At 41.1% G+C, this 20432-nt stretch overlaps 1 protein-coding gene across 1 annotated transcript in view; it reads left to right on the forward strand.

The window, feature by feature from the left end:
• Positions 1 to 20222, forward strand: part of vps37d (VPS37D subunit of ESCRT-I) — a 54429-nt gene extending 34207 nt beyond the window's left edge. Inside the window, exons 3-4 of the mRNA XM_028807174.2 lie at positions 5989 to 6071; positions 18955 to 20222. Of these exons, the coding sequence (XP_028663007.2) occupies positions 5989 to 6071; positions 18955 to 19461 (590 nt within the window). The 3' untranslated portion in view covers positions 19462 to 20222. The remainder of the gene's footprint in view (positions 1 to 5988; positions 6072 to 18954) is intronic.
• The last annotated feature ends 210 nt before the right edge of the window (positions 20223 to 20432 follow it).

Here is a 20432-nt window from a genome sequence, read left to right on the forward strand (position 1 = left end):
CATTGCATGGGGAGGAGGAGCCAAACCATTCTGCATTGACTTGGATACATAGCAAAAACTAACTTGGAGGGTCGGTCATGCCAGTCTGTCCATATATACTCACACAAATGTAGTGTTAACTTAAAGGTGCTGTTTATCTTTATATATACTACGCTACCGTGGCTGTTCGTTTGTCTGTCCAGGATTTTAAATCTCCTGTAGCAAACCTTTTGACCAAGTGACCTGAAATTTGGTGCACATATACTATGTGATGTCTACTATCCACTTTCAGAGTGAAGATTGACCTCCAAGTTTATTCCTCTTTTTATTTTTATTTTATTTTATTGTAGCATAAACTCTTGGCAGCGGCCAGCATGGTGGCCATGCGGTGCATGTGTGCGGGTGCTGTTCTCATTCCCTACCACCTTCGCCATCACTTCCCCTACCTCTTCATATCTTAAATCATTCTTGAGGCAGATTAAAGACTTAAGTGCCAGCTTAAGTGAAAAATGAAAGAAAACGTACTAAGTCATTGCAACACAAACACTGACTAAATCAATTTTAATGTGAAAAGATGCCGATGAAAGAAGATAAGAAGCGGGCCGCTAGGGTGGAGAAAAGAAGTGCTGCTCAGGAAGCAGCAAGCGCATCAACCTCTGAGAAAATGAATGCTAAATGTACAGAGAAAGAGGATGAAAACTATGAATGCTCAAGTCAAGTGTATTCACTGCACGTTGTTGTGCAGTGCGCCATTACTGGTTTTAACATATTTAGTGTGTTTTTGGAATGTGGAAAAAATATCCGAATACTCTGGGAAAAGTCATATACAAATACAGTAGGGGTGAACATAGGCCCCTAAATCTATAAGGCAAGATTACTAATCACTGCCTAAATATGCTGTCCAGAGTAAAATAAAAAAATATATCAACAACAATATTAACAATATTTAAATCCCAGACTGGCATTTTCTCCTCATATCCATGAAGGTTGTCTTTAGCTATCCAGACTTCCTTTGACATTGCAAAGCCATGTATATTAAAGTAATTAACATTTCTAAATTGATCCAAGACTGATTCCTGTCTTCTGGCTATTGATTCTAGCCAGCAATCTGGCTGTTTGTTTCCTTATAATGCAAAAAGCAGATTCAGAAAATGAATAGATGGATGGATACTTCTTGGCAAGAGAGTGTGGGAGACAGCCGGGATACGCTTATGCAGACTGCATAATTATCTAAGTTGCAGAAACACCAGGTGTTATTTCCCTACACAACTGTCCCTCGGCCAATCTTTTTTTTTTTTTTTTGTACTCACTAGCATTCTGTGTGTATTGATTTTGTAATTTTGTCATCCATTATCTGAGCTCATTTAGCCTTATCCAAGGTCACAAGGGCAATTGGATGAAGATGTGTTTAAAAATGAATAGTAGTTAAAATTTTATATACCTGTGCCTGTTTTATTTATAACAATGTACTCTGTAGTACACAAGTAAATTTAACCCATAGCAGAAAATATACATCATAATTAACAGTACTATATCTAGGGCGGCACGGTGGCTCAGTGGTAGTGTTGCTGCCTCGCAGTAAGGAGACCTGGGTTCGCGTGGAGTTTGCATTTTCTCCCCGTGTCTGTGTGGGTTTTCTCCTGGTGCTCCGGTTTCCTCCCACAGTCCAAAGACATGCAGGTTAGGTCGATTGACGATTCTAAATTGTCCCTAGTGTGTGTTTGGTGTGTGGGTGTAAGAAGCAGAATTAGACAGTAGTCTTCAAACAAAACAGACTTGTTGAAACTACAATAGAAAAGAGGTGGGTGTCCTTTCTAGTTTTGAATCTTGAGATCAAAGGAGGCGCGCAGACATAGTGAATAGAAATGAGTGGCACAGCATTTAATGAGTTTTTGTCAGAGGCAGTCCAGTGGTAGTTTGGAATGGAAAGAGGTCTGGCACAGTACATATAGGGGTCAAGAAACACAGTCAGATATGGTGGAATATTCTGCTTGAGTGTTTTAATAATGAATAGAAGGTTCTTAATGAGGATTCTGAAGTTAATTTATTTTTGACCCTCTTCAAGGGTTTATTTGCTTCCTTCTCTGATTAGCATCAGTGGCCGTAATCAGCTTAAGAGGAAGCCACTTGTCTGAAGTGCCTGAAGTATGCCAGGACCCTACACAGAAATACGCAGATTGAGATCATCATCGCAGCATAGCCTTGGCTTTGGACATGCTAGGTTACACATGATCAAACAGCTCACCAAGCTGTCTTAACTGTGTTTTTGTGAATATCACAGTGGGTTGTGCTGTTTCGACTGTTTTTCGGACTGGTTTCTAAGAGACAACTCAAAACTAACTGATTTCGAAAGCACAGTTTGTGAAGGTGATACAAAAGAGTGATAATGGAAAGATATAAGCAACTCTGACTGAGGGCGGCCTGATGAAATGTGAAGAAGCGATCCGTATACGAAAAATTCTAGTTGTTCCAGATATTTATGAAAGGCTCCATCAATTTCTGCTTCAATTACATGGCTTGTTTTTTTTATTTCTAGGTTCCCAGCCATGTAACTGATTTACAGGGAAACAAATCAACTGTACAATACAAGGCTTTATTAATTGTGAATTTGATTTACTTGTTAAAAGTTTATTATTTACAGGTTCAGACGTGTCTCACTTTAATTAGCTAAGTATATTAAATTTTGATTTCATGCTAGTTTAGGTATTACTTTTATTTAATAGCAGGAATATTTAATAAATTATTTGTTAATGTTAAACAAGATTTTATGAAATGGCTGGCACCCATTGACACCAAGCCAGGGCCCCATACGCCAATGTTTATAAAGTGTCCCAGTGAGGTGGTGCTATTGTAGTGATCTACTTGACTGCCGTTCATAACCCAGTCTCATCCATCCATGCATGCACTTTTCAGAGACTGCTTTTTCATTATAGGGTTGCAGTGGCTGTCCTAGTAGCATTACACATCTACCCAAGACATCCTGGGTGGTGCACTAGTAGTGCATTACAGAACATAATCGCATACTTTCAAAGCAGAAACCTTGACAACCTTTAAGAAGAATTTGGATGAGATATTAGGACGGAATGACTATTAGCTAAACAAACAGGCTTGATTGACTCCTCTCCTTTGTCCAGTTTTGTAGCTTTCTTATGTTATTTATCCACACTCACTCATATACACCATTTTAAAGTTAATTAATCCAAAGTGGACAGTTTTAAGATATGGGAGTAAATCCACACTCATACGTACTAATAGAATGTGCAGACTCCATGCAGTTATGATTTGAACCAGGAAATAAAACCCCTGGGATCAACAGCAGGGCTTCCCATCAGTTTCTCACCTAGTCATATTTCAGCAACATTGCATTCAGCAATTCATTAAGGTGATTGTCCTCTTTTAGCACAAATACAAATGTAGGCCATTTTGCGGATCTCCTTGTATAAGTGTTATATCCGTGTTTGGAAGATCTGGGGCCTCTAAGCCTCTTCTGGCAAAATACAGCCTTTCCTCTCAGCTAACCAACACCCTTCACCACTACACTGCACACCTGCTGCTTCTGTCAACACTACTCCCATCCCGCAGCCTGACAAGCTAGGCCTCCATTACACAACTTTATTTAGATGGCATCCAAATAAACTGCACACTTGCAGCTGGAGCTGTCAGCAGGAAATATGGGTTGTGTGGGGGGGTGTAGGGGTTGCAGTAAAATATACATTTCCTGTTTATACAAAAACTGGAGGGCCATTCTTTGCAAACTGCAGCTGTCTGTCTCATTTGTGAAGGACCATGTGTTAAAAGGCAATGAGACAGTTAACCTTTGTCTACAGAAAGTGAGAGATAGTTCAAATGCTTTGAAAGCTGGAGATGGAGACACAAGGCAGGTTTCTGAATACCCAAGTATGCTTCAGCACATTTAAGGTGCAGATTCTAGCAATTACTGTCAAATGCTGCATTAATGAGATGTATGCAGGTAAAATGAACAATGTAAAGCTCAAGTGTTGTGATTTCACTTTATTTATGGGAGAGTACTGAAGATCTGCCTGTGTTGAAGAATATCAATACATTGCAACCCTTCACCTGTTTAACGTACTGTATATATTAAAAAATATCTATAAGTGTTGTAGATATATATAATAATGTTCAGGGAGACAAACAACTGTCCCTGAGCCTGTACAGAAAACACTCAAATTTACAAGCAGCCATTTTACTTACAGTACACTGACTTGAGAGAAGAAAATGATTTCTGTCGGAAACCAATAGTTTGTAAGTTAATATGCTACAATAATGAACTGTATTCCCGTTTAAAACATTTATGCACTCTGAAGTGAGATATTTTGTAGATTACAGTGCATCCGGAAAGTATTCAGAGCATATCACTTTTTCCACATTTTGTTATGTTACAGCCTTATTCCAAAATGAATTAAATTCATTTTTTTCCTCAGAATTCTACACACAACACCCCGTAATGACAACGTGAAAAAAGTTTACTTGAGATTTTTGCAAATTTATTAAAAATAAAAAAATTGAGAAAGCAAATGTACATAAGTATTCACAGCCTTTGCTGTGAAGCTCGAAATTGAGCTCAGGTGCATCCTGTTTCCCCTGATCATCCTTGAGATGTTTCTGCAGCTTAATTAGAGTCCACCTGTGGTAAATTCAGTTGATAGGACATGATTTGGAAAGGCACACACCTGTCTATATAAGGTCCCACAGTTGACAGTTCATGTCAGAGCACAAACCAAGCATGAAGTCAAAGGAATTGTCTGTAGACCTCTGAGACAGGATTGTCTCGAGGCACAAATCTGGGGAAGGTTACAGAAAAATTTCTGCTCCTTTGAAGGTCCCAATGAGCACAGTGGCCTCACATCATCCGTAAGTGGAAGAAGTTCGAAACCACCAGGACTCTTTCTAGAGCTGGCCGGCCATCTAAACTGAGCGATCGGGGGAGAAGGGCCTTAGTCAGGGAGGTGACCAAGAACCCGATGGTCACTCTGTCAGAGCGCCAGAGGTCCTCTGTGGAGAGAGGAGAACCTTGCAGAAGGACAACCATCTCTGCAGCAATCCACCAATCAGGCCTGTATGGTAGAGTGGCCAGACGGAAGCCACTCCTTAGTAAAAGGCACATGGCAGCCCGCCTGGAGTTTGCCAAAAGGCACCTGAAGGACTCTCAGACCATGAGAAAGAAAATTCTCGGGTTTGATGAGACAAAGATTGAACTCTTTTGGTGTGAATGCCAGGCGTCACGTTTGGAAGAAACCTGGCACCATTCCTACAGTGAAGCATGGTGGTGGCAGCATCATGCTGTGGGGATGTTTTTCAGCGGCAGGAACTGGGAGACTAGTCCGGATAAAGGGAAAGATGACTGCAGCAATGTACAGAGACATCCTGGATGAAAACCTGCTGCAGAGCGCTCTTGACCTCAGACTGGGGCGACGGTTCATCTTTCAGCAGGACAACGACCCTGAGCACACAGCCAGGATATCAAAGGAGTGGCTTCAGGACAACTCCGTGAATGTCCTTGAGTGGCCCAGCCAGAGCCCAGACTTGAATCCAATTGAACATCTCTGGAGAGATCTTAAAATGGCTGTGCACCGACGCATCCCATCCAACCTGATGGAGCTTGAGAGGTGCTGCAAAGAGGAATGGGCGAAACTGGCCAAGGATAGGTGTGCCAAGCTTGTGGCATCATATTCAAAAAGACTTGAGGCTGTAATTGCTGCCAAACGTGCATCGACAAAGTATTGAGCAAAGGCTATGAATACTTATGTACATGTGATTTCTCAGTTGTTTTATTTTTAATAAATTTGCAAAAACCTCGAGTAAACTTTTTTCACATTGTCATTATGGGGTGTTGTGTGCAGAATTCTGAGGAAAAAAATGAATTTAATCCATTTTGGAATAAGGCTGTAACATAACAAAAGGTGGAAAAAGTGATGCACTGTGAATACTTTCCGGATGCACTGTATGTGTGTAGTAAATGTTGACATATATTTTTGTTCTCCTAAACAGATGCCTACATGGAAAAGAGGAGCCTGCAGGCAGCTCAGACTCTTCTCCAGTCAGAGGTGGACCAGGCAGAGCAGCAGTCTGAGGTGAGACAATACAGGGATTTGTATTGAAAGCCATGAGCATATACCTTTATGACAACCTGAGTGGACCGGTTAAAGAATGGGGGATTTTATGGGCTGTGTGTCCATGTGGGAAATGAACTGCGCCTGAAATAAACACAGCTCACTATGGCGTCTTGAAAAATGAACCTGATCTGCCGGTGTCTGCTCTATATGTTATGTATGAGTCCTTTCCAGTGTCTGAGTTGACTTACAGTAAGCTTAATGCATTTATTATGAACTTCTTGAAACACTGTTATATACATTCCTGGATAATACTATAGTACTAATAATACTTACATTTCTGAATTGTATTTTTCATTGTGACTTTGACATCACCACAGCATCATGCTGGATTGTTGTTAGCCATGAGTGCTGCTAGTTTCTGATGGCTGTGACCATGTTGTGTATACTGTTAACATCTGTTGCCAGTCGTGATTTGGTGACAGTGTGACAAAGTGTGGCCCAAACATCCTCTCTTTGGATCAAAATAAACCCCCAAATTTCTGTTCTATCTGTGACAGTCTGGGTTGGCTCCTTGGTCCTAGACAGCTTGAATCCAGAACTCTTGATAATCGTAAATCAAGATGACACAGGCAAATGAGGACACACACAATCAGCAAAAGGAAAGCACAAGTGCGTTGTTGCTTTTATTCACAAAAAGTTCTGTGCCATCAATAATACATAAATAATTCTTTAAAATCCAATGTAATTTGTGGAGGATAAAAACAACATTTCTAAAATCCAAGTAAAACAATTGCTCAATTCCAGGTAAAACCATATTGGCAGTAAGCTCTTTCTCAGCCAGCCCAGCAAGTCTTTCACTTCCCGTCTCCCAAGTTCACCCCCTCTGGTCTTCAAAATGGCAGAGACACCGACAGCTACGACTCATCTCATCTGCCTCGACCAGCATCATCCATGTCCTTGGTCCTACACTGATCAACGGAGACACCCCTCAGAGTGCCATGTGCTTCGCTCCACATGCAAGGTCTGGTCACTCTCCTCCATGCTGCTGCTGTCTGGTTTTCTCCCGACTTTTCACCTCCACAGCTATCCTCCAGACTCACCTTTTTTTTTGCCTTATCCAATTGTCCCACTCGATTTCACTGTGCAGGCTCCCTTTATAGCAAGTACAGTCGTCCACCCAGTCTGAAGTGTGAATGAAGCACTTGACCAATCCGGCTGCATTTGCACGTGAATGCACGATCTGCCCAGCACCCCAATCAACCTCAAAGCTGCGTGTGTACATCCATACATGTGCTTGCAACCTCGGGATGTACAATTGTTTATTTAAAATATGCAACCCCACAAACATCTCTTGTCACACTTTTCTCTGTCTCTAGTCTTGGAGGAAGCCAAGAACCCTTCCAAGAGCATTTCAATGTTAAGACCTATGGTTTGCTTTCTGGGATTTTGATTTTGATTTTGAATTTTGGCTTAGCCACTCACTCTTTACTAATTACCAGTGTTCTGACCCATGTGCCTGGCCCTTGACTTAGATTTTCGCTATCCTTCATGTTACTTTCACTTCCTGGTCTTCCTTTAAGAAATACTCTGGGCACTACATTTCACTACAGTGTTGTTCTTAGCCAGAGCTGGGAAATACTGGTCTAAACATAATGTTTAACAGCATACCTTACTGTGTGCTTAAATATAAGCTATATACAAATGTACTTAAAACGAAACAAACACAGAAAAAGATACATGGATGATTTAAGTGTCCTATTACATTTTGCAACCTCTTCCACTGATGGAATAAACTCCTGTTGCAAAGGACTCCTCATTTAAAAATGTGCCTTTCGACCTGAAATACAGTAATTACTTAGGCTCCAAGACAAACCTAGTGTGTCTCTTCATCCCACACGTATCTACCGGAGCAACGGAAAATGCCTGGAAGGTGAGTCGGTTCTAAGGTCACCAGGAATGCTGAGTGAATATTTATATTACTTTTGGGCCACAAACTAAATTAAGTTTCTATTAGTTTTAGTCTAAAAAGCAGTACAAATAGTAAATGAATGCTGCCTATGGCCTTACTTGTAAACAGTCAACCAACAATCATATTAAAGGAAATAAATTTTAGAAAATTTTTCCTTTACAAGAGGAGTGTAGCGGTTGAAGGTATTCCTCTAGAGTTTTACTGAAGACACCTTTTTTGCTGTATTTACTTTTTGCCTATTCAGTACAGGATGTGAACATTTTATTACAGTGTTAAAACTGCCAACATAGCTGAACAAAGTCCTTCAGAGTAACAATACAAAATGCAAAATGAAGTCAGGTCTGCAGCAATGCCTTGTCCCTGTTTCTCATTCTTCTCAGTATTATTCATTTTCCCCCACTCTCTATTTACATTTTGTTTTGTGTTGGTTATTTCACTCCAATCCCTCATATTTCTTATTGTTCTAAATCTGCAGGGGATGAGCAACTATTAGAATTCATTCTCACAGGTGCAGCTATCACCTGAGAGGCCTATAAAAGTCAGCTGGTGCCGCCAACTTGTTTTTGTGGCATTAGTTTGCTTATGCAGCTGTATTTACTCCACTTAGTAGGTCCCAGATTTTAAAAGATCATTATGTAGTATGGCGGCACGGTGGCGCAGTGGGTAGCGCTGCTGCCTCGCAGTTGGGAGACCTGGGGACCTGGGTTCGATTCCCGGGTCCTCCCTGCGTGGAGTTTGCATGTTCTCCCCGTGTCTGCGTGGGTTTCCTCCGGGCGCTCCGGTTTCCTCCCACAATCCAAAGACATGCAGGTTAGGTGGATTGGCGATTCTAAATTGGCCCTAGTGTGTGCTTGGTGTGTGGGTGTGTTTGTGTGTGTCCTGCGGTGGGTTGGCACCCTGCCCAGGATTGGTTCCCTGCCTTGTGCCCTGTGTTGGCTGGGATTGGCTCCAGCAGACCCCCGTGACCCTGTTTGGATTCAGCGGGTTGGAAAATGGATGGATGGATGGATTATGTAGTATGAGAATTGTCTGATTTTGCATTTTCTTGTTTTTGAGTTTAAGATATAATTTAAATTTTTTGGCATTTTGGATTTTTGATATCAAGTTTCAATATTGTTATCTGGCTTTAACCATTCATTTATGATTTGGGGCTTTTGCTTTTAGGTTTCATTCCAGCATTAAAATTGAGTGTTTTTTGTTGGTTCTTTCATGGTTGGTTTACTATTTTGGTGGCTGGCATGGTGCCATAGGAGTGGCACTTCTCCTTTTCTCCTTCCTATTGCTTACTACCATACATTCAAAAACAGGCGGATCGGTGCAGCGTCCGCAGTGATGCGGGCTCTGCATCGGTCTGTCGTGGTGAAAAAGGAACTGAGCCGTAAGGCAAAGCTCTCAATTTACCAGTCGATCTATGTTCCTACCCTCACCTATGGTCATGAGCTATGGGTAGTGACCGAAAGAACGAGATCGCGAATACAAGCGGCTGAAATGAGTTTACTCCGCAGGGTGTCTGGGCTCTCCCTTAAAGATAGGGTGAGAAGCTCAGTCATCCGGGAGGAGCTCAGAGTAGAGCCACTGCTCCTCCGCATCAAGAGGAGTCAGATGAGGTGGCTCGGGCATTTGATCAGGATGCCTCCTGGACGCCTCCCTGGTGAGGTGTTCCGGGCACGTCCAACCGGGAGGAGGCCCCGGGGAAGACCCAGGACACGCTGGAGGGACTATGTCTCCCGGCTGGCCTGGGAACGCCTTGGGATTCTCCCGGAAGAGCTAGAAGAAGTGGCCGGGGATATGGAAGTCGGGGCATCTCTGCTCAAGCTGCTGCCCCCTCTACCCGATCTCGGATAAGCGGAAGAGGATGGATGGATGGATGGATGGATTAACAATGAATGTTGGTTTATTGAATTTGATTGTACACAATATATACATAAGGTTTGTCACCACTATCTGCTTCAACATAGCACTGTAAACTCATCAAGAAGGACTAAGGACAAACTATATGTAAAAATGTATGTGTTGTTCATGATTTTTGATTACTTATTTCACAGAAATCTTTACAATTTCTTACTATTTTTTTTACTTTTTCAATACCAGGAAAGCTGTCATGGTGGCGCAGTGGTAGCAGTAAGGAGAGCAGGGTTCGCTTTCCAAGTCCTCCCTGCGTGGAGTTTGTATGTTCCGCGTGGGTATCCTCTGGGTACTCCAGTTTCCTCTCGCTATCCAAAGACATGCAAGTTAGGTGAACTATCAACGATACATTGGTCCTAGTGGGTGTTTGTTGTATGTATGTGTGTGTATGCAGTTTCGCCCTGTGATGGACTGGGGTCCTCTCCAGGGTTTGTCCCAGCCTTGTGAACTGTGCTAGCTAGGATAGGCTCGAGCCCAAGCAACCATGGTCTGGATTAAGCAGGTTAGAAAATGACATGACAATATCAGGGGTACATTTCCAGCATTAATTTAAGTTTCTTTTCTCTTGCATCAATTATTGTGTACAGTTTGTCTAAACTCTTAATGGGGAGGTCAAAATAAAATAAAGGTGTACATTTATGGTGGCGGGCGGCACGGTGGCGCAGTGGGTAGCGCTGCTGCCTCGCAGTTGGGAGACCTGGGGACCTGGGTTCGCTTCCCGGGTCCTCCCTGCGTGGAGTTTGCATGTTCTCCCCGTGTCTGCGTGGGTTTCCTCCGGGCGCTCCGGTTTCCTCCCACAGTCCAAAGACATGCAGGTTAGGTGGATTGGCGATTCTGAATTGGCCCCAGTGTGTGTGTCCTGCGGTGGGTTGGCACCCTGCCCGGGATTGGTTCCTGCCTTGTGCCCTGTGTTGGCTGGGATTGGCTCCAGCAGACCCCCGTGACCCTGTGTTCGGATTCAGCGGGTTGGAAAATGGATGGATGGATGGATTTATGGTGGCTTTGCATTAGACTAATATATTCTAATGTATGCATAACTAGCTGTCCCCGGCAACTACGTCCACGTAGTAGTGAAACTTTAAAAATCAATAAAAAAATTAAAAAATGTAATTCTGGCCAGGTGGAAGGTGGGTACGCTAGACCGTCAAACATTGCCACTGGCCATAATATCTCTGGCAATCAGCAGCTACCCTCTAAAACATACATAGCTCTGATCTCTCTCTCAAAAACGTCAAACATTACTCCTTAACAATCTATAGATGATAATGTCTGTTGAACAAACAGGTATCATTAGCTAAGCGGAGGGAAGGCGCTCTCCAACAAGAGGTAGACCAACTCAAATGGAGGCTGGCGTGTGAGTGAGGAGGGCCCTGCCCCTTGACCCGCAGCCGCTCTCTCGGATTCATGCAAATAAATCGGTACAGCAAGCAAACTATGATACTTCAACTGGAATACTCAAGCAAATTATAGAAAAAAACCTGATCTAAACCCATTAAGTCGTTCTCTCGTGAAAAGTGGACAGACATAAAAACAGACAGACGTTGGATTTTATATATATAATAAATAAAATTATATTTGGTAATAAAATAGGCCGCTTGATGATATCGGGATCCTGGAAAGCAGCAGTTCTCTTCACCCAGGAGAATGCAACAGCCATTGTTTTAACCAGTTGGCCAAACTGCACGGTGATCACCGGAGTGTAGAAAATATGTGTTACAACCACCAACCAATACATTTATTCAATCTGACTGAATTCTGGGTTAATTCTATATCATTGACTTTTTCATTTTAAGTCATTTTTAGCGGGGCTTTGGTTTGACACATTCACATACTGGAAGAAAATTCTTCTCATAAGTCCCAAGTCTTTTTTTTTAGCTCCTAAGGTCTTGATGTAGAGAAACATTCCCACAGAATAATGTTGCCACAACCATGCTTTATGGCAGTTATGGCAGTTGCTAGTACCCAAAGTCTTGTAATTTCTCTGCCTGCTCATCAAACCCACCAAAACGTTACACACCCCAAAGACAAAAGTCAGGCTTATACTCCTAGACTGGTCTGAACAAAACATGTAGGCCTCACCTCTCCAAATCAGACTCAAGATGCATGAAAATACCCAGAGAGGAAGACAAGAAAACTATAAAAAAAAAAAACTCTAGCCCAAGAAATATGTGCAGTAATCTTGTACCAGGTAGGCAGATGCTCTCCATTCTGCTTCTGTGCATTCCATGGACAACTCAAAGTACTTTTCCTTCTTCTTCTCAAAGGCTACCTCCATACCTTCCTACCATGGGACAGTGAGCTTGACCATGACTACTGTAAAGTCATCCATCCATCCATTATCCAACCCGCTACATCCTAACTACAGGGTCACGGGGGTCTGCTGGAGCCAATCCCAGCCAACACAGGGCACAAGGCAGGAACCAATCACGGGCAGAGCGCCAGCCCACCACAGGGTGCGCACACGCACACACACACCCACACACCAAGCACACACTACGGACAATTTAAAATCACCAATGCACCTAACCTGCATGTCTTTGGACTGTGGGAGGAAACCGAAGTACCCAGAGGAAACCCATGCAGACACGTGGAGAACATGCAAACTCCATGCAGGGAGGAGCCGGGAAGGGAACCTGGGTCTCCTAACTGCGAGGCACACATAGGAATTTCAGCTGTTGGTCCAGGTCCACTCTCATGTTTCACTCGCACCTAGGTATCAGGACAAACCACTCTTTCTGGTTGATGTTTTGTTTTCTGGCTTTTTGCCGGATGAAGCGTATCCATCACTGGGAGGTTGACAGGTTGGTCTTATTCACTTCGCATTTGTATACCTCTGCCATTTTTCACAGGACTCTGTCATGACTCCATCAATACCGGCTCTAGGTCAAAGCTGCCTTGCAGACCGAAAGAATATGGTGCAAGCTGGGGTTCTGGGCATCACAGTAGTGGCAGTTCTCCTTGGTGTCATACAAGACGTGTATCTTTCTGGGACTTGGGAAGGTGTCGCATGTAAACCTAATGAGGAAGCTTAGTCTTGCCAAAGGAATCTTCCACATGTTGGCCTATGTTATTGCCCTGTTGGTGACTGCTTTCCAATTTGTCCACCTCCCTTGTTGCAACTGGTTTTCATCTTGTGCCTCTCCTCTTCCATTCTGGTTACTTCTGAAACCACCAACTCTTTCCTCTCCCTCTTTATGGCTTTTGACCACATCCTGGAAGCCGGTCCTCACCCGAACCTGGCCCTGACTGGTTGAGACCACCCGACTCTCTCATGACGCTTCATCTTGCTTATAGCCTTGTTGACTGCTTGTTCTGTACTTCGTCTGCTCCCCGCTTACTAGAGAATTTCCTGACTCATTCAGTTACATTTTTAAAATTCCAATTCTTACATTTGTGGTTATTAAAGTGTATCATTATGTTGCTGACATCTTCACATCACCATTTTGTGTAGGATTTGTATTTTATTTCCATGGGGTGCTATCATTCTGTTGACTGCAACAAGTATTCCTAACCACATGAGAAATTGATGACATCACATGCTCCATTATTGAATTGCCACCATTATAAAAGAGGCAACTCACGTCCAAACTTTTTAAAACCAATAAAGAGAATTCCCAGTAGCTTAGCATTACAGAAACTCAAAAAAACGTAAAAGAAATAATAAGTATATTTTAGTTATGAGTTCAATGTAGTGGGCGGTATAACCGATAAAGACAGTGTCCTGTCAGAATAAGCATCATAATGCAGATTCTGCTTTACTGTTTATGCCAGCAGAGAGTGGATTTTATTGTTTACACAGAGTGTGCAGCCAGCATTATTGTAAAACAGTATATTTTGGGAATTTTTGCTGTTGAACTATCATAGTTTTTTAATTATTCAATATTTTAGCTGCACTTGTGTTAGGAAATTGTTGGTCTTGAGTGTCCTTTTACCCTTTTCTGGTGAAAACAAACACATTTGATCACTGTGCCCATTTGCAAACACAAAAACCCACAAAAATGGGGAAAGGCAATTGATGAAATTACTGAAAAGATTTTTTTTTTTAAATTTTATTGCTTTTATTGTAATCATTCCATACAAACAGATCAATTTTTACAAAAAATAGGATTGAAAACAAATAAATCAACCCCCACCCCTAATTACTGAAAAGAATCGAATGCATGAAAATAATTTTGGATTTAAAAAGTTGGACTGCAGGCACATAACAGTTATCTGTGTATTATATCAGTGACAATTGTAGCCAGTGGCAGTAATGCACTTAACGATGAAATATTTATTTGAATATAGGGCCGGAAGGAATCGCTTGAATTGGAGGATTAAAATTATAATGATGCATTTATATCACCACAGACAATGATGAAAACTTGTCAAAGTTGTGAAATTAACAACTAGAAAACAATTTAGGTTTTGGACTTACTAGAGGTATGTTTAGTAATAGTAATAGTGGTGCTATCACGTGTTCAGAGTACAGTAAGTGCCTCGATGCCAGGATAAACAAGACTATAGTAAAATACAGAGCTCCATTTTATGTAATAGATGGTTTATTTAATCAATGTTTATAAATGTATTGTGCTATTTCAAGCTCTGAAAATAAAGAAGTTAAATTGTTTGGCTTCAGTTCAATCTCATATTTCAAAAACACTACATGAACAACACATTCAGTAACCAACAATTGATAGTATGCCAAAAATAGTTAACTATGGGTGTTGTGATGTGAGATTTTACATATAACTTGATAAATGTTTTGTATGCCTTTTATTTGTAATTTGGGCAAAGCAATGTTAATTAGTGTTTACTGCCCCATACCCCCAACCCCGAGACCCCCCGTTGAAATGGGTCTGTTTGAATTTTACGACAGGATTTGGGGGATGTGTGTTTTAAACCGGTTTGGCAAGTGTTTCTTTGCTAAAGTCATTTCTACCCCCGCAAATGGGCTAAGGTGTACTTTACCATATGGTTTGAGGGCAGGTGTTAAGATGTTCTATTCCCCCATTGGTCTGAAGTATGGCTGTTTGGAATTGGCTTATCTCAGAGGCCTTTAAGTACTATGACGCCCTATTGGCTGTAGGGATTGGACAGAACATCTATAAATGTATGTGTTTAACCTCACGATCTCTCTCTTACCAACCAACATATGATGAAGAAGTATATCTCTCTTGCTAACCTGTGATGATGTAGAAGTATCTCTCTCTTACTAACCAACATCTGAAAGAAGCATCTCCTTTGCTATCTTGTGATGAAGAGCACAGCTCAGCAGCCATTTTGAACAGACATGTGGCTGAAAGCTGGACACCAATGATGCCTTAACTAGAGACATTTAAGTAACTAGAAGACTGTGTGCCACCTGAACTACATATCACCATTTAATCAGGTTGTATGGTTGCCAATATTCAAATATACTTTGCATTTTGTTATTATTTCTGAATATTATCAATAATACATTATTTTATGTGTAACTTAACTTCTGCTTGTCTTTTTACTACATCTAATTGCCTAAGGTAATAGATATAGAAGGGAAGGTGGGGATAAGTTATATACAATAATACCTTATAAACAGTGGTAAGTCTGTGAGATTAGGCATTCTAAGGCTACATATTAATAATACAATAGGGGAAAGTAGAGCAATATATATTACTCTACCAAGACAAAACAATTGGCGTAGTCCGGCAGGATTTTGCGGTAACCATTGTTTTGTACCTTGTCAGACAAAACAATGGGCATTAAATCTTATCGAATATCGTAGCCCCTTTAAGACATGCTCTTCTGAAAATTATGATAAAACAATTCAGTATTCTATATACAGTATATCATTACCATCCAAAATTAAAATTATACCACAGTATGATATAAATTTTAGGCCACATTGCTCAGCCCTAGCTTCATTTAAAAAATTGACTAAGAATTTTGTATAAAATTGGTTTTGTTGAATGAGAGACTTTTAGATGTTTATTTCCCCACTTAACAACAATCCTTTTCAAAATATCTAAAACATTGATGATTGATATCTGCCATTCAAATCACTCTTAAGTTACCGTATATACTCACATATAAGTCTGGTCTTGAAACCCGAAAAATTGATCATAAAATCAGACCACGACTTATACGCTGTTTTTAAACAACTGACTGATGTTTTTAAACGGAATCTAAAAACTGATATTTTCAGAAAGACTTTTTGTTAAATTATAAATAGATTTTCTTGTTTTATTATTTTATTTTTACTCTGTAGCACTTTGAGATTGCTAAAATATAAAGCGCATTATAAATAAAATTTATTATTATTATTATTATTATTACGCCCATTCAAAAATTCGACACTTCATTTTTTTTGTATTTTTTTTACATCTTCTTGTCTCCTCCAATCTTGCATCAGTTTATCAGATGCATCATATTTTGTTGCAACAGCACAGTTACCAATTTCTTTCACCACTTCAACGACGTTTAATTTAAAACCAACTCCATATTTTCTTCTGATCGAACGCTCCATCGTAGATAAGGGACGCTCTTACGATAAAGGTGTATAAAGGTGTGAGACACAAATCAGTGCAAACGTTGCTTTTGGAATAGTTCGGGTATTACCGTGTGGTCACATAGGCAAAATAGAGAGAGAGGTTAGGAGCTCACGCTGATACAGTGCATTGCTGCACCCACATAGAAAAAAAAGGCAGTGTGCTCTGTGGTTACTCTCTCAGGTGGGCGTTAGCAAATCATAATCTCTTGGACCAATAGCGTGAGTTTTCTGTGTTCGACTTATATGACCGACATTATAAAATACAAGAAATTATACTGCAAAATCAAGTCCCGACTTTTCCACGGGGGAACTTATCTGCGAGTATATACGGTAATTTTAAGTGAGCACAACCCAGTTTTGTTTTGTTATCATAACTAATAAATCATTTAACTTTGAAAAAGGTTGGGAATGAGGTTTGGACACCAATAGCACTAGTTATTTTGCATTTCAATCAGTGATAATCTGAAAAGTGTACATCCACAGCCAGGAGCTCTTGTGTTCTGTATATGGTTATTTTCTGAGCTTTGGGTTATAGATTCTAACAGCTGGAACTCAAAAAATATATAAAAAGAAACACACTACTTCTGCCAAGGCCTGAGGACTGAGGGCGCCTGTTTGCAGTAGGATGTGTTTGTGATGTTCTCTGTTTCAAGGAGTGTGAGGAGATTCAAGGTGTGTCTTGTGATATGTGGCCGGCCTTTCATCCCGGCCAATACCCCCAGGCCGCCAGGTGGAGCCCTTCCTGCAGCATGGAGGTGCCCCGAATGCCAGCAGGGAATACTGGACAATGTGGTTTTTATTCCCAGCCCTGTTGGATACCTTGGGGCCTGCTAGAGGACGCTGCAGGGAGGCACAGAGACTATTTGCCTTACGCCCAGGAAGTACGTCAGAGTCAAGTGGACAAAGGGAACGATGTGCTTCCTGGGTGAAGAAAAGAAGGATTTTTTATCTGACCCGGAAGTGTTCCAGGTCACATGGACAGAGAGGGTGAAACGCTTCCGGGTCAAGGACTATAAAAAGGACAATGAAACACCACAGCATTGAGCTGAGCTGGGTGGAAGGGTGGCAACATGTCTGGGAGTGGAGGATTGTGATTATTATATTATTGATTATTGATTTATGAGTATTGTGGAGTGGAGGGTGCTTTGTGCACTGTTTATTGTTCAAATAAATTATATTTGGACTTTTACCTGGTGTCTGAAGAGTGGTCAGAGGGTTCAAGTGGTTGAGAGGACCACAAACTGTCACAGTCTGTATTTAATCCCTGCAGTAGACTCGTGGGACACACACAGGTACTTGCAGGCACAGTCAGGCTATCAGTTGGCAAGCTTTCATTTATTAACCAAAATATAAGGGGGTTGTCATTTGCATACAAGCAAGGCCTGATTTCAGAACCAGTCTTCTCTGAGGAGGGCGAGGTTGAGGCCCACCAGGTCTAACAATTGCCTGCTTTAGCAACACTTTCACATGTAAGATATGAATTACAAATAACATTAATTGTATTTTTTGTTCTCTGCTCAGGAAATTCAAAGATGTCTGTAACTATCCAACATTTTGCTAGATATGCTTGTATCTGCATCTGATACTCTCTGTTAATCACTGTGAAAATTGTACAGTATATTTACAATGAAAGTATACAGTATGCAACGACAAATGAAAACATTTTCTTTTATTTGGTTCAAAATTTTTGGTAGTTTCCCTGCCTTGTGTTATTTGTTCCCAGACATTGAGTTTGAAGGACACCCTACCGATTATGGATTGTACCCTAATCGGTCCATTTCAAGAACTTGCCATGCGCGTTCCTTTATGTTAATGATACATTTTCTGTTAGGGGTTGCACTATCCAACAACAGTATTTGACTTCCCAGAGAAAGGTTGAATTCATATGAAACATGTTCAGTGCTCATAGGGAAATGTTAACTAATCATGTGACTCCAAAGATAACTGTCCATTTAATAAATGTCATTAGAATTAGGGTTATTTTTTATGGAGTGGATTTGTCATTCCAGTATTAGTTCCTGCTTTACTCTTAATGCTGTAAGAACAGGCACCAGCTGTCCAGGGTCATGTAATGTATTGTGCAGATTCAGAAATTGGAATGCCAGAACACTTGTAGAGTCATGCTTTCATTTCAATATCAAGACTGAAAAGAGTGTCTCCTGTTTCAGAATTTCTTCTCACTTGAAGAGTGTTCATTTCCATGGAGTCCTACTTGCAGAATGCCTGTTGGGTCTCCTAATTTTCTCAGTACAGTCCTCACAGATTTATACCAACCCTCCCCATTGACATAATGACTAATTGTGTCTGATAATGCCTGCAGGGTGAACTTAGGCAGCCTGCAGTTGTATTCTAGACTCACTTCTGTCCACATTGTCACTCTATCATGTCTTTCATTTTTGTTTTTTTTTTTCTATGTGCACATTTTGAAAGATTATAACTTATTTTTTCAGCAGTACTGTTTCACAGCTGTTAGAGTATAAGATGCCTTACCCCAATCTTCTCTTTTTAATCCTGAACAGAAACTCTTGGAACAATTCATGGATGGTAGTTTGGCTTTGGAAGACTTTTTGGAATCATTTCAGAAATCCAGAAAGGTTTGTCATATCCGACGTGCCCAGTCTGAAAAAGCTCAAGAATTAGGGCGACAGGACAGAAACTTGAGAAGGTTGTGCCATCCAGACGACACAAGAACCACCGAGCAAGAGTCCACCTCCTTGAATAGTTGCCCAATTCAAGCACCACCTCGGGTTTATCAGGTTCGTTATGGACTCACGCCAGCAATTCTTGTCCCTTCTTTTCCTTTACCTTCTGCCCCAGGTTCGGGGACCAGCACCAATTTGCCACCCCTGAGTGTCCATACAGGGCATCCTCAGGTTTTTCGACCCGGCTCTCCCCACTCAGGGTTAGGCGTACCTGTGGGGCTTAGGGTGATTGGACAGATTTCTGGATGGCCTCCCAGGTCAGCGCGGACCAAGCAGCTTCACCATAAGAATAAACAGCATCAGCAAGGACCCCCATACCGATGACATATGGCAGAAACTTGATTACAAGTTAATCTTATGAATGCAATACAGTTTGATCATCATTTCCATGCTTTGGTCCTCTGCCATTTGCTGTTTATGAATGAAGATCAAGTGTAGGGATTTTACTAAGGACTGAGGAATTAAGGAATGTTTCTAACCAAAAAATGTGTTTTAATGTGTAGTGACCTCATATTCATTCTGTACAGGGTGGGTCGGCAGCTAACCGTGGCTCATACTTGCCCGGTTTTGAATTTCTGCTGTTGGCCTACCCCCAAGATGGTGTGCCTTCCACGGTGAAAGACATCATAAAAGAAAAGGATGATAAAATAGACTATATATTTAATGACAGTAGACTTGGCTCTTTTTGAAGATGGCCTCCAGGCACACCAGTCTCATTGCATCAGGATTATGGAATCTGATGTGGCTGATTATCCTGTTAATGTATTAAGATGTTATTATTTAAAATGTATTATTCATGTAAAAATGATATTTTGTGTACAAATTACATCTTAGAGTTAGCGAAAGTTACAGATCATATATTAATTTGCCAGGGCTCAAGGTTTGAACTACATCTTTGGGGTAGCGCAAAACATCTCAACATCAAACTCTTGTGTAAGTTACAGGCATACTGTATGTGTGTCCTTTATCCATATTTGTATCTGTGTTGTTCATTTTGAGAGGTGTCTTCTAATTTGAAAAGAAAAAAAATACTTGAAACCCTTTACTTTTTTCATAATCAGTATAAATAACACCAAGGTGACTTGACTGATTTGTCCTCCATTCCTAAAATCTGCAAGTAATCTGATAATTCTGTGTTTAAATAGTTGTACAGTTCAGACCACTCACAGGCATCTAAAAGCAGAGAGCCTGCCAGAAAGCTACAAACAGGGAAAAAGGGTAAGTATGCCAGGCTAATATGATCTGACCAACAATACAAAATAGACTGGCACATACACCACTGCCAAAGGAGCTGC

This window comes from Erpetoichthys calabaricus, chromosome 8 (assembly GCF_900747795.2).
Source record: "Erpetoichthys calabaricus chromosome 8, fErpCal1.3, whole genome shotgun sequence".
Lineage (NCBI taxonomy): Eukaryota > Metazoa > Chordata > Cladistia > Polypteriformes > Polypteridae > Erpetoichthys > Erpetoichthys calabaricus.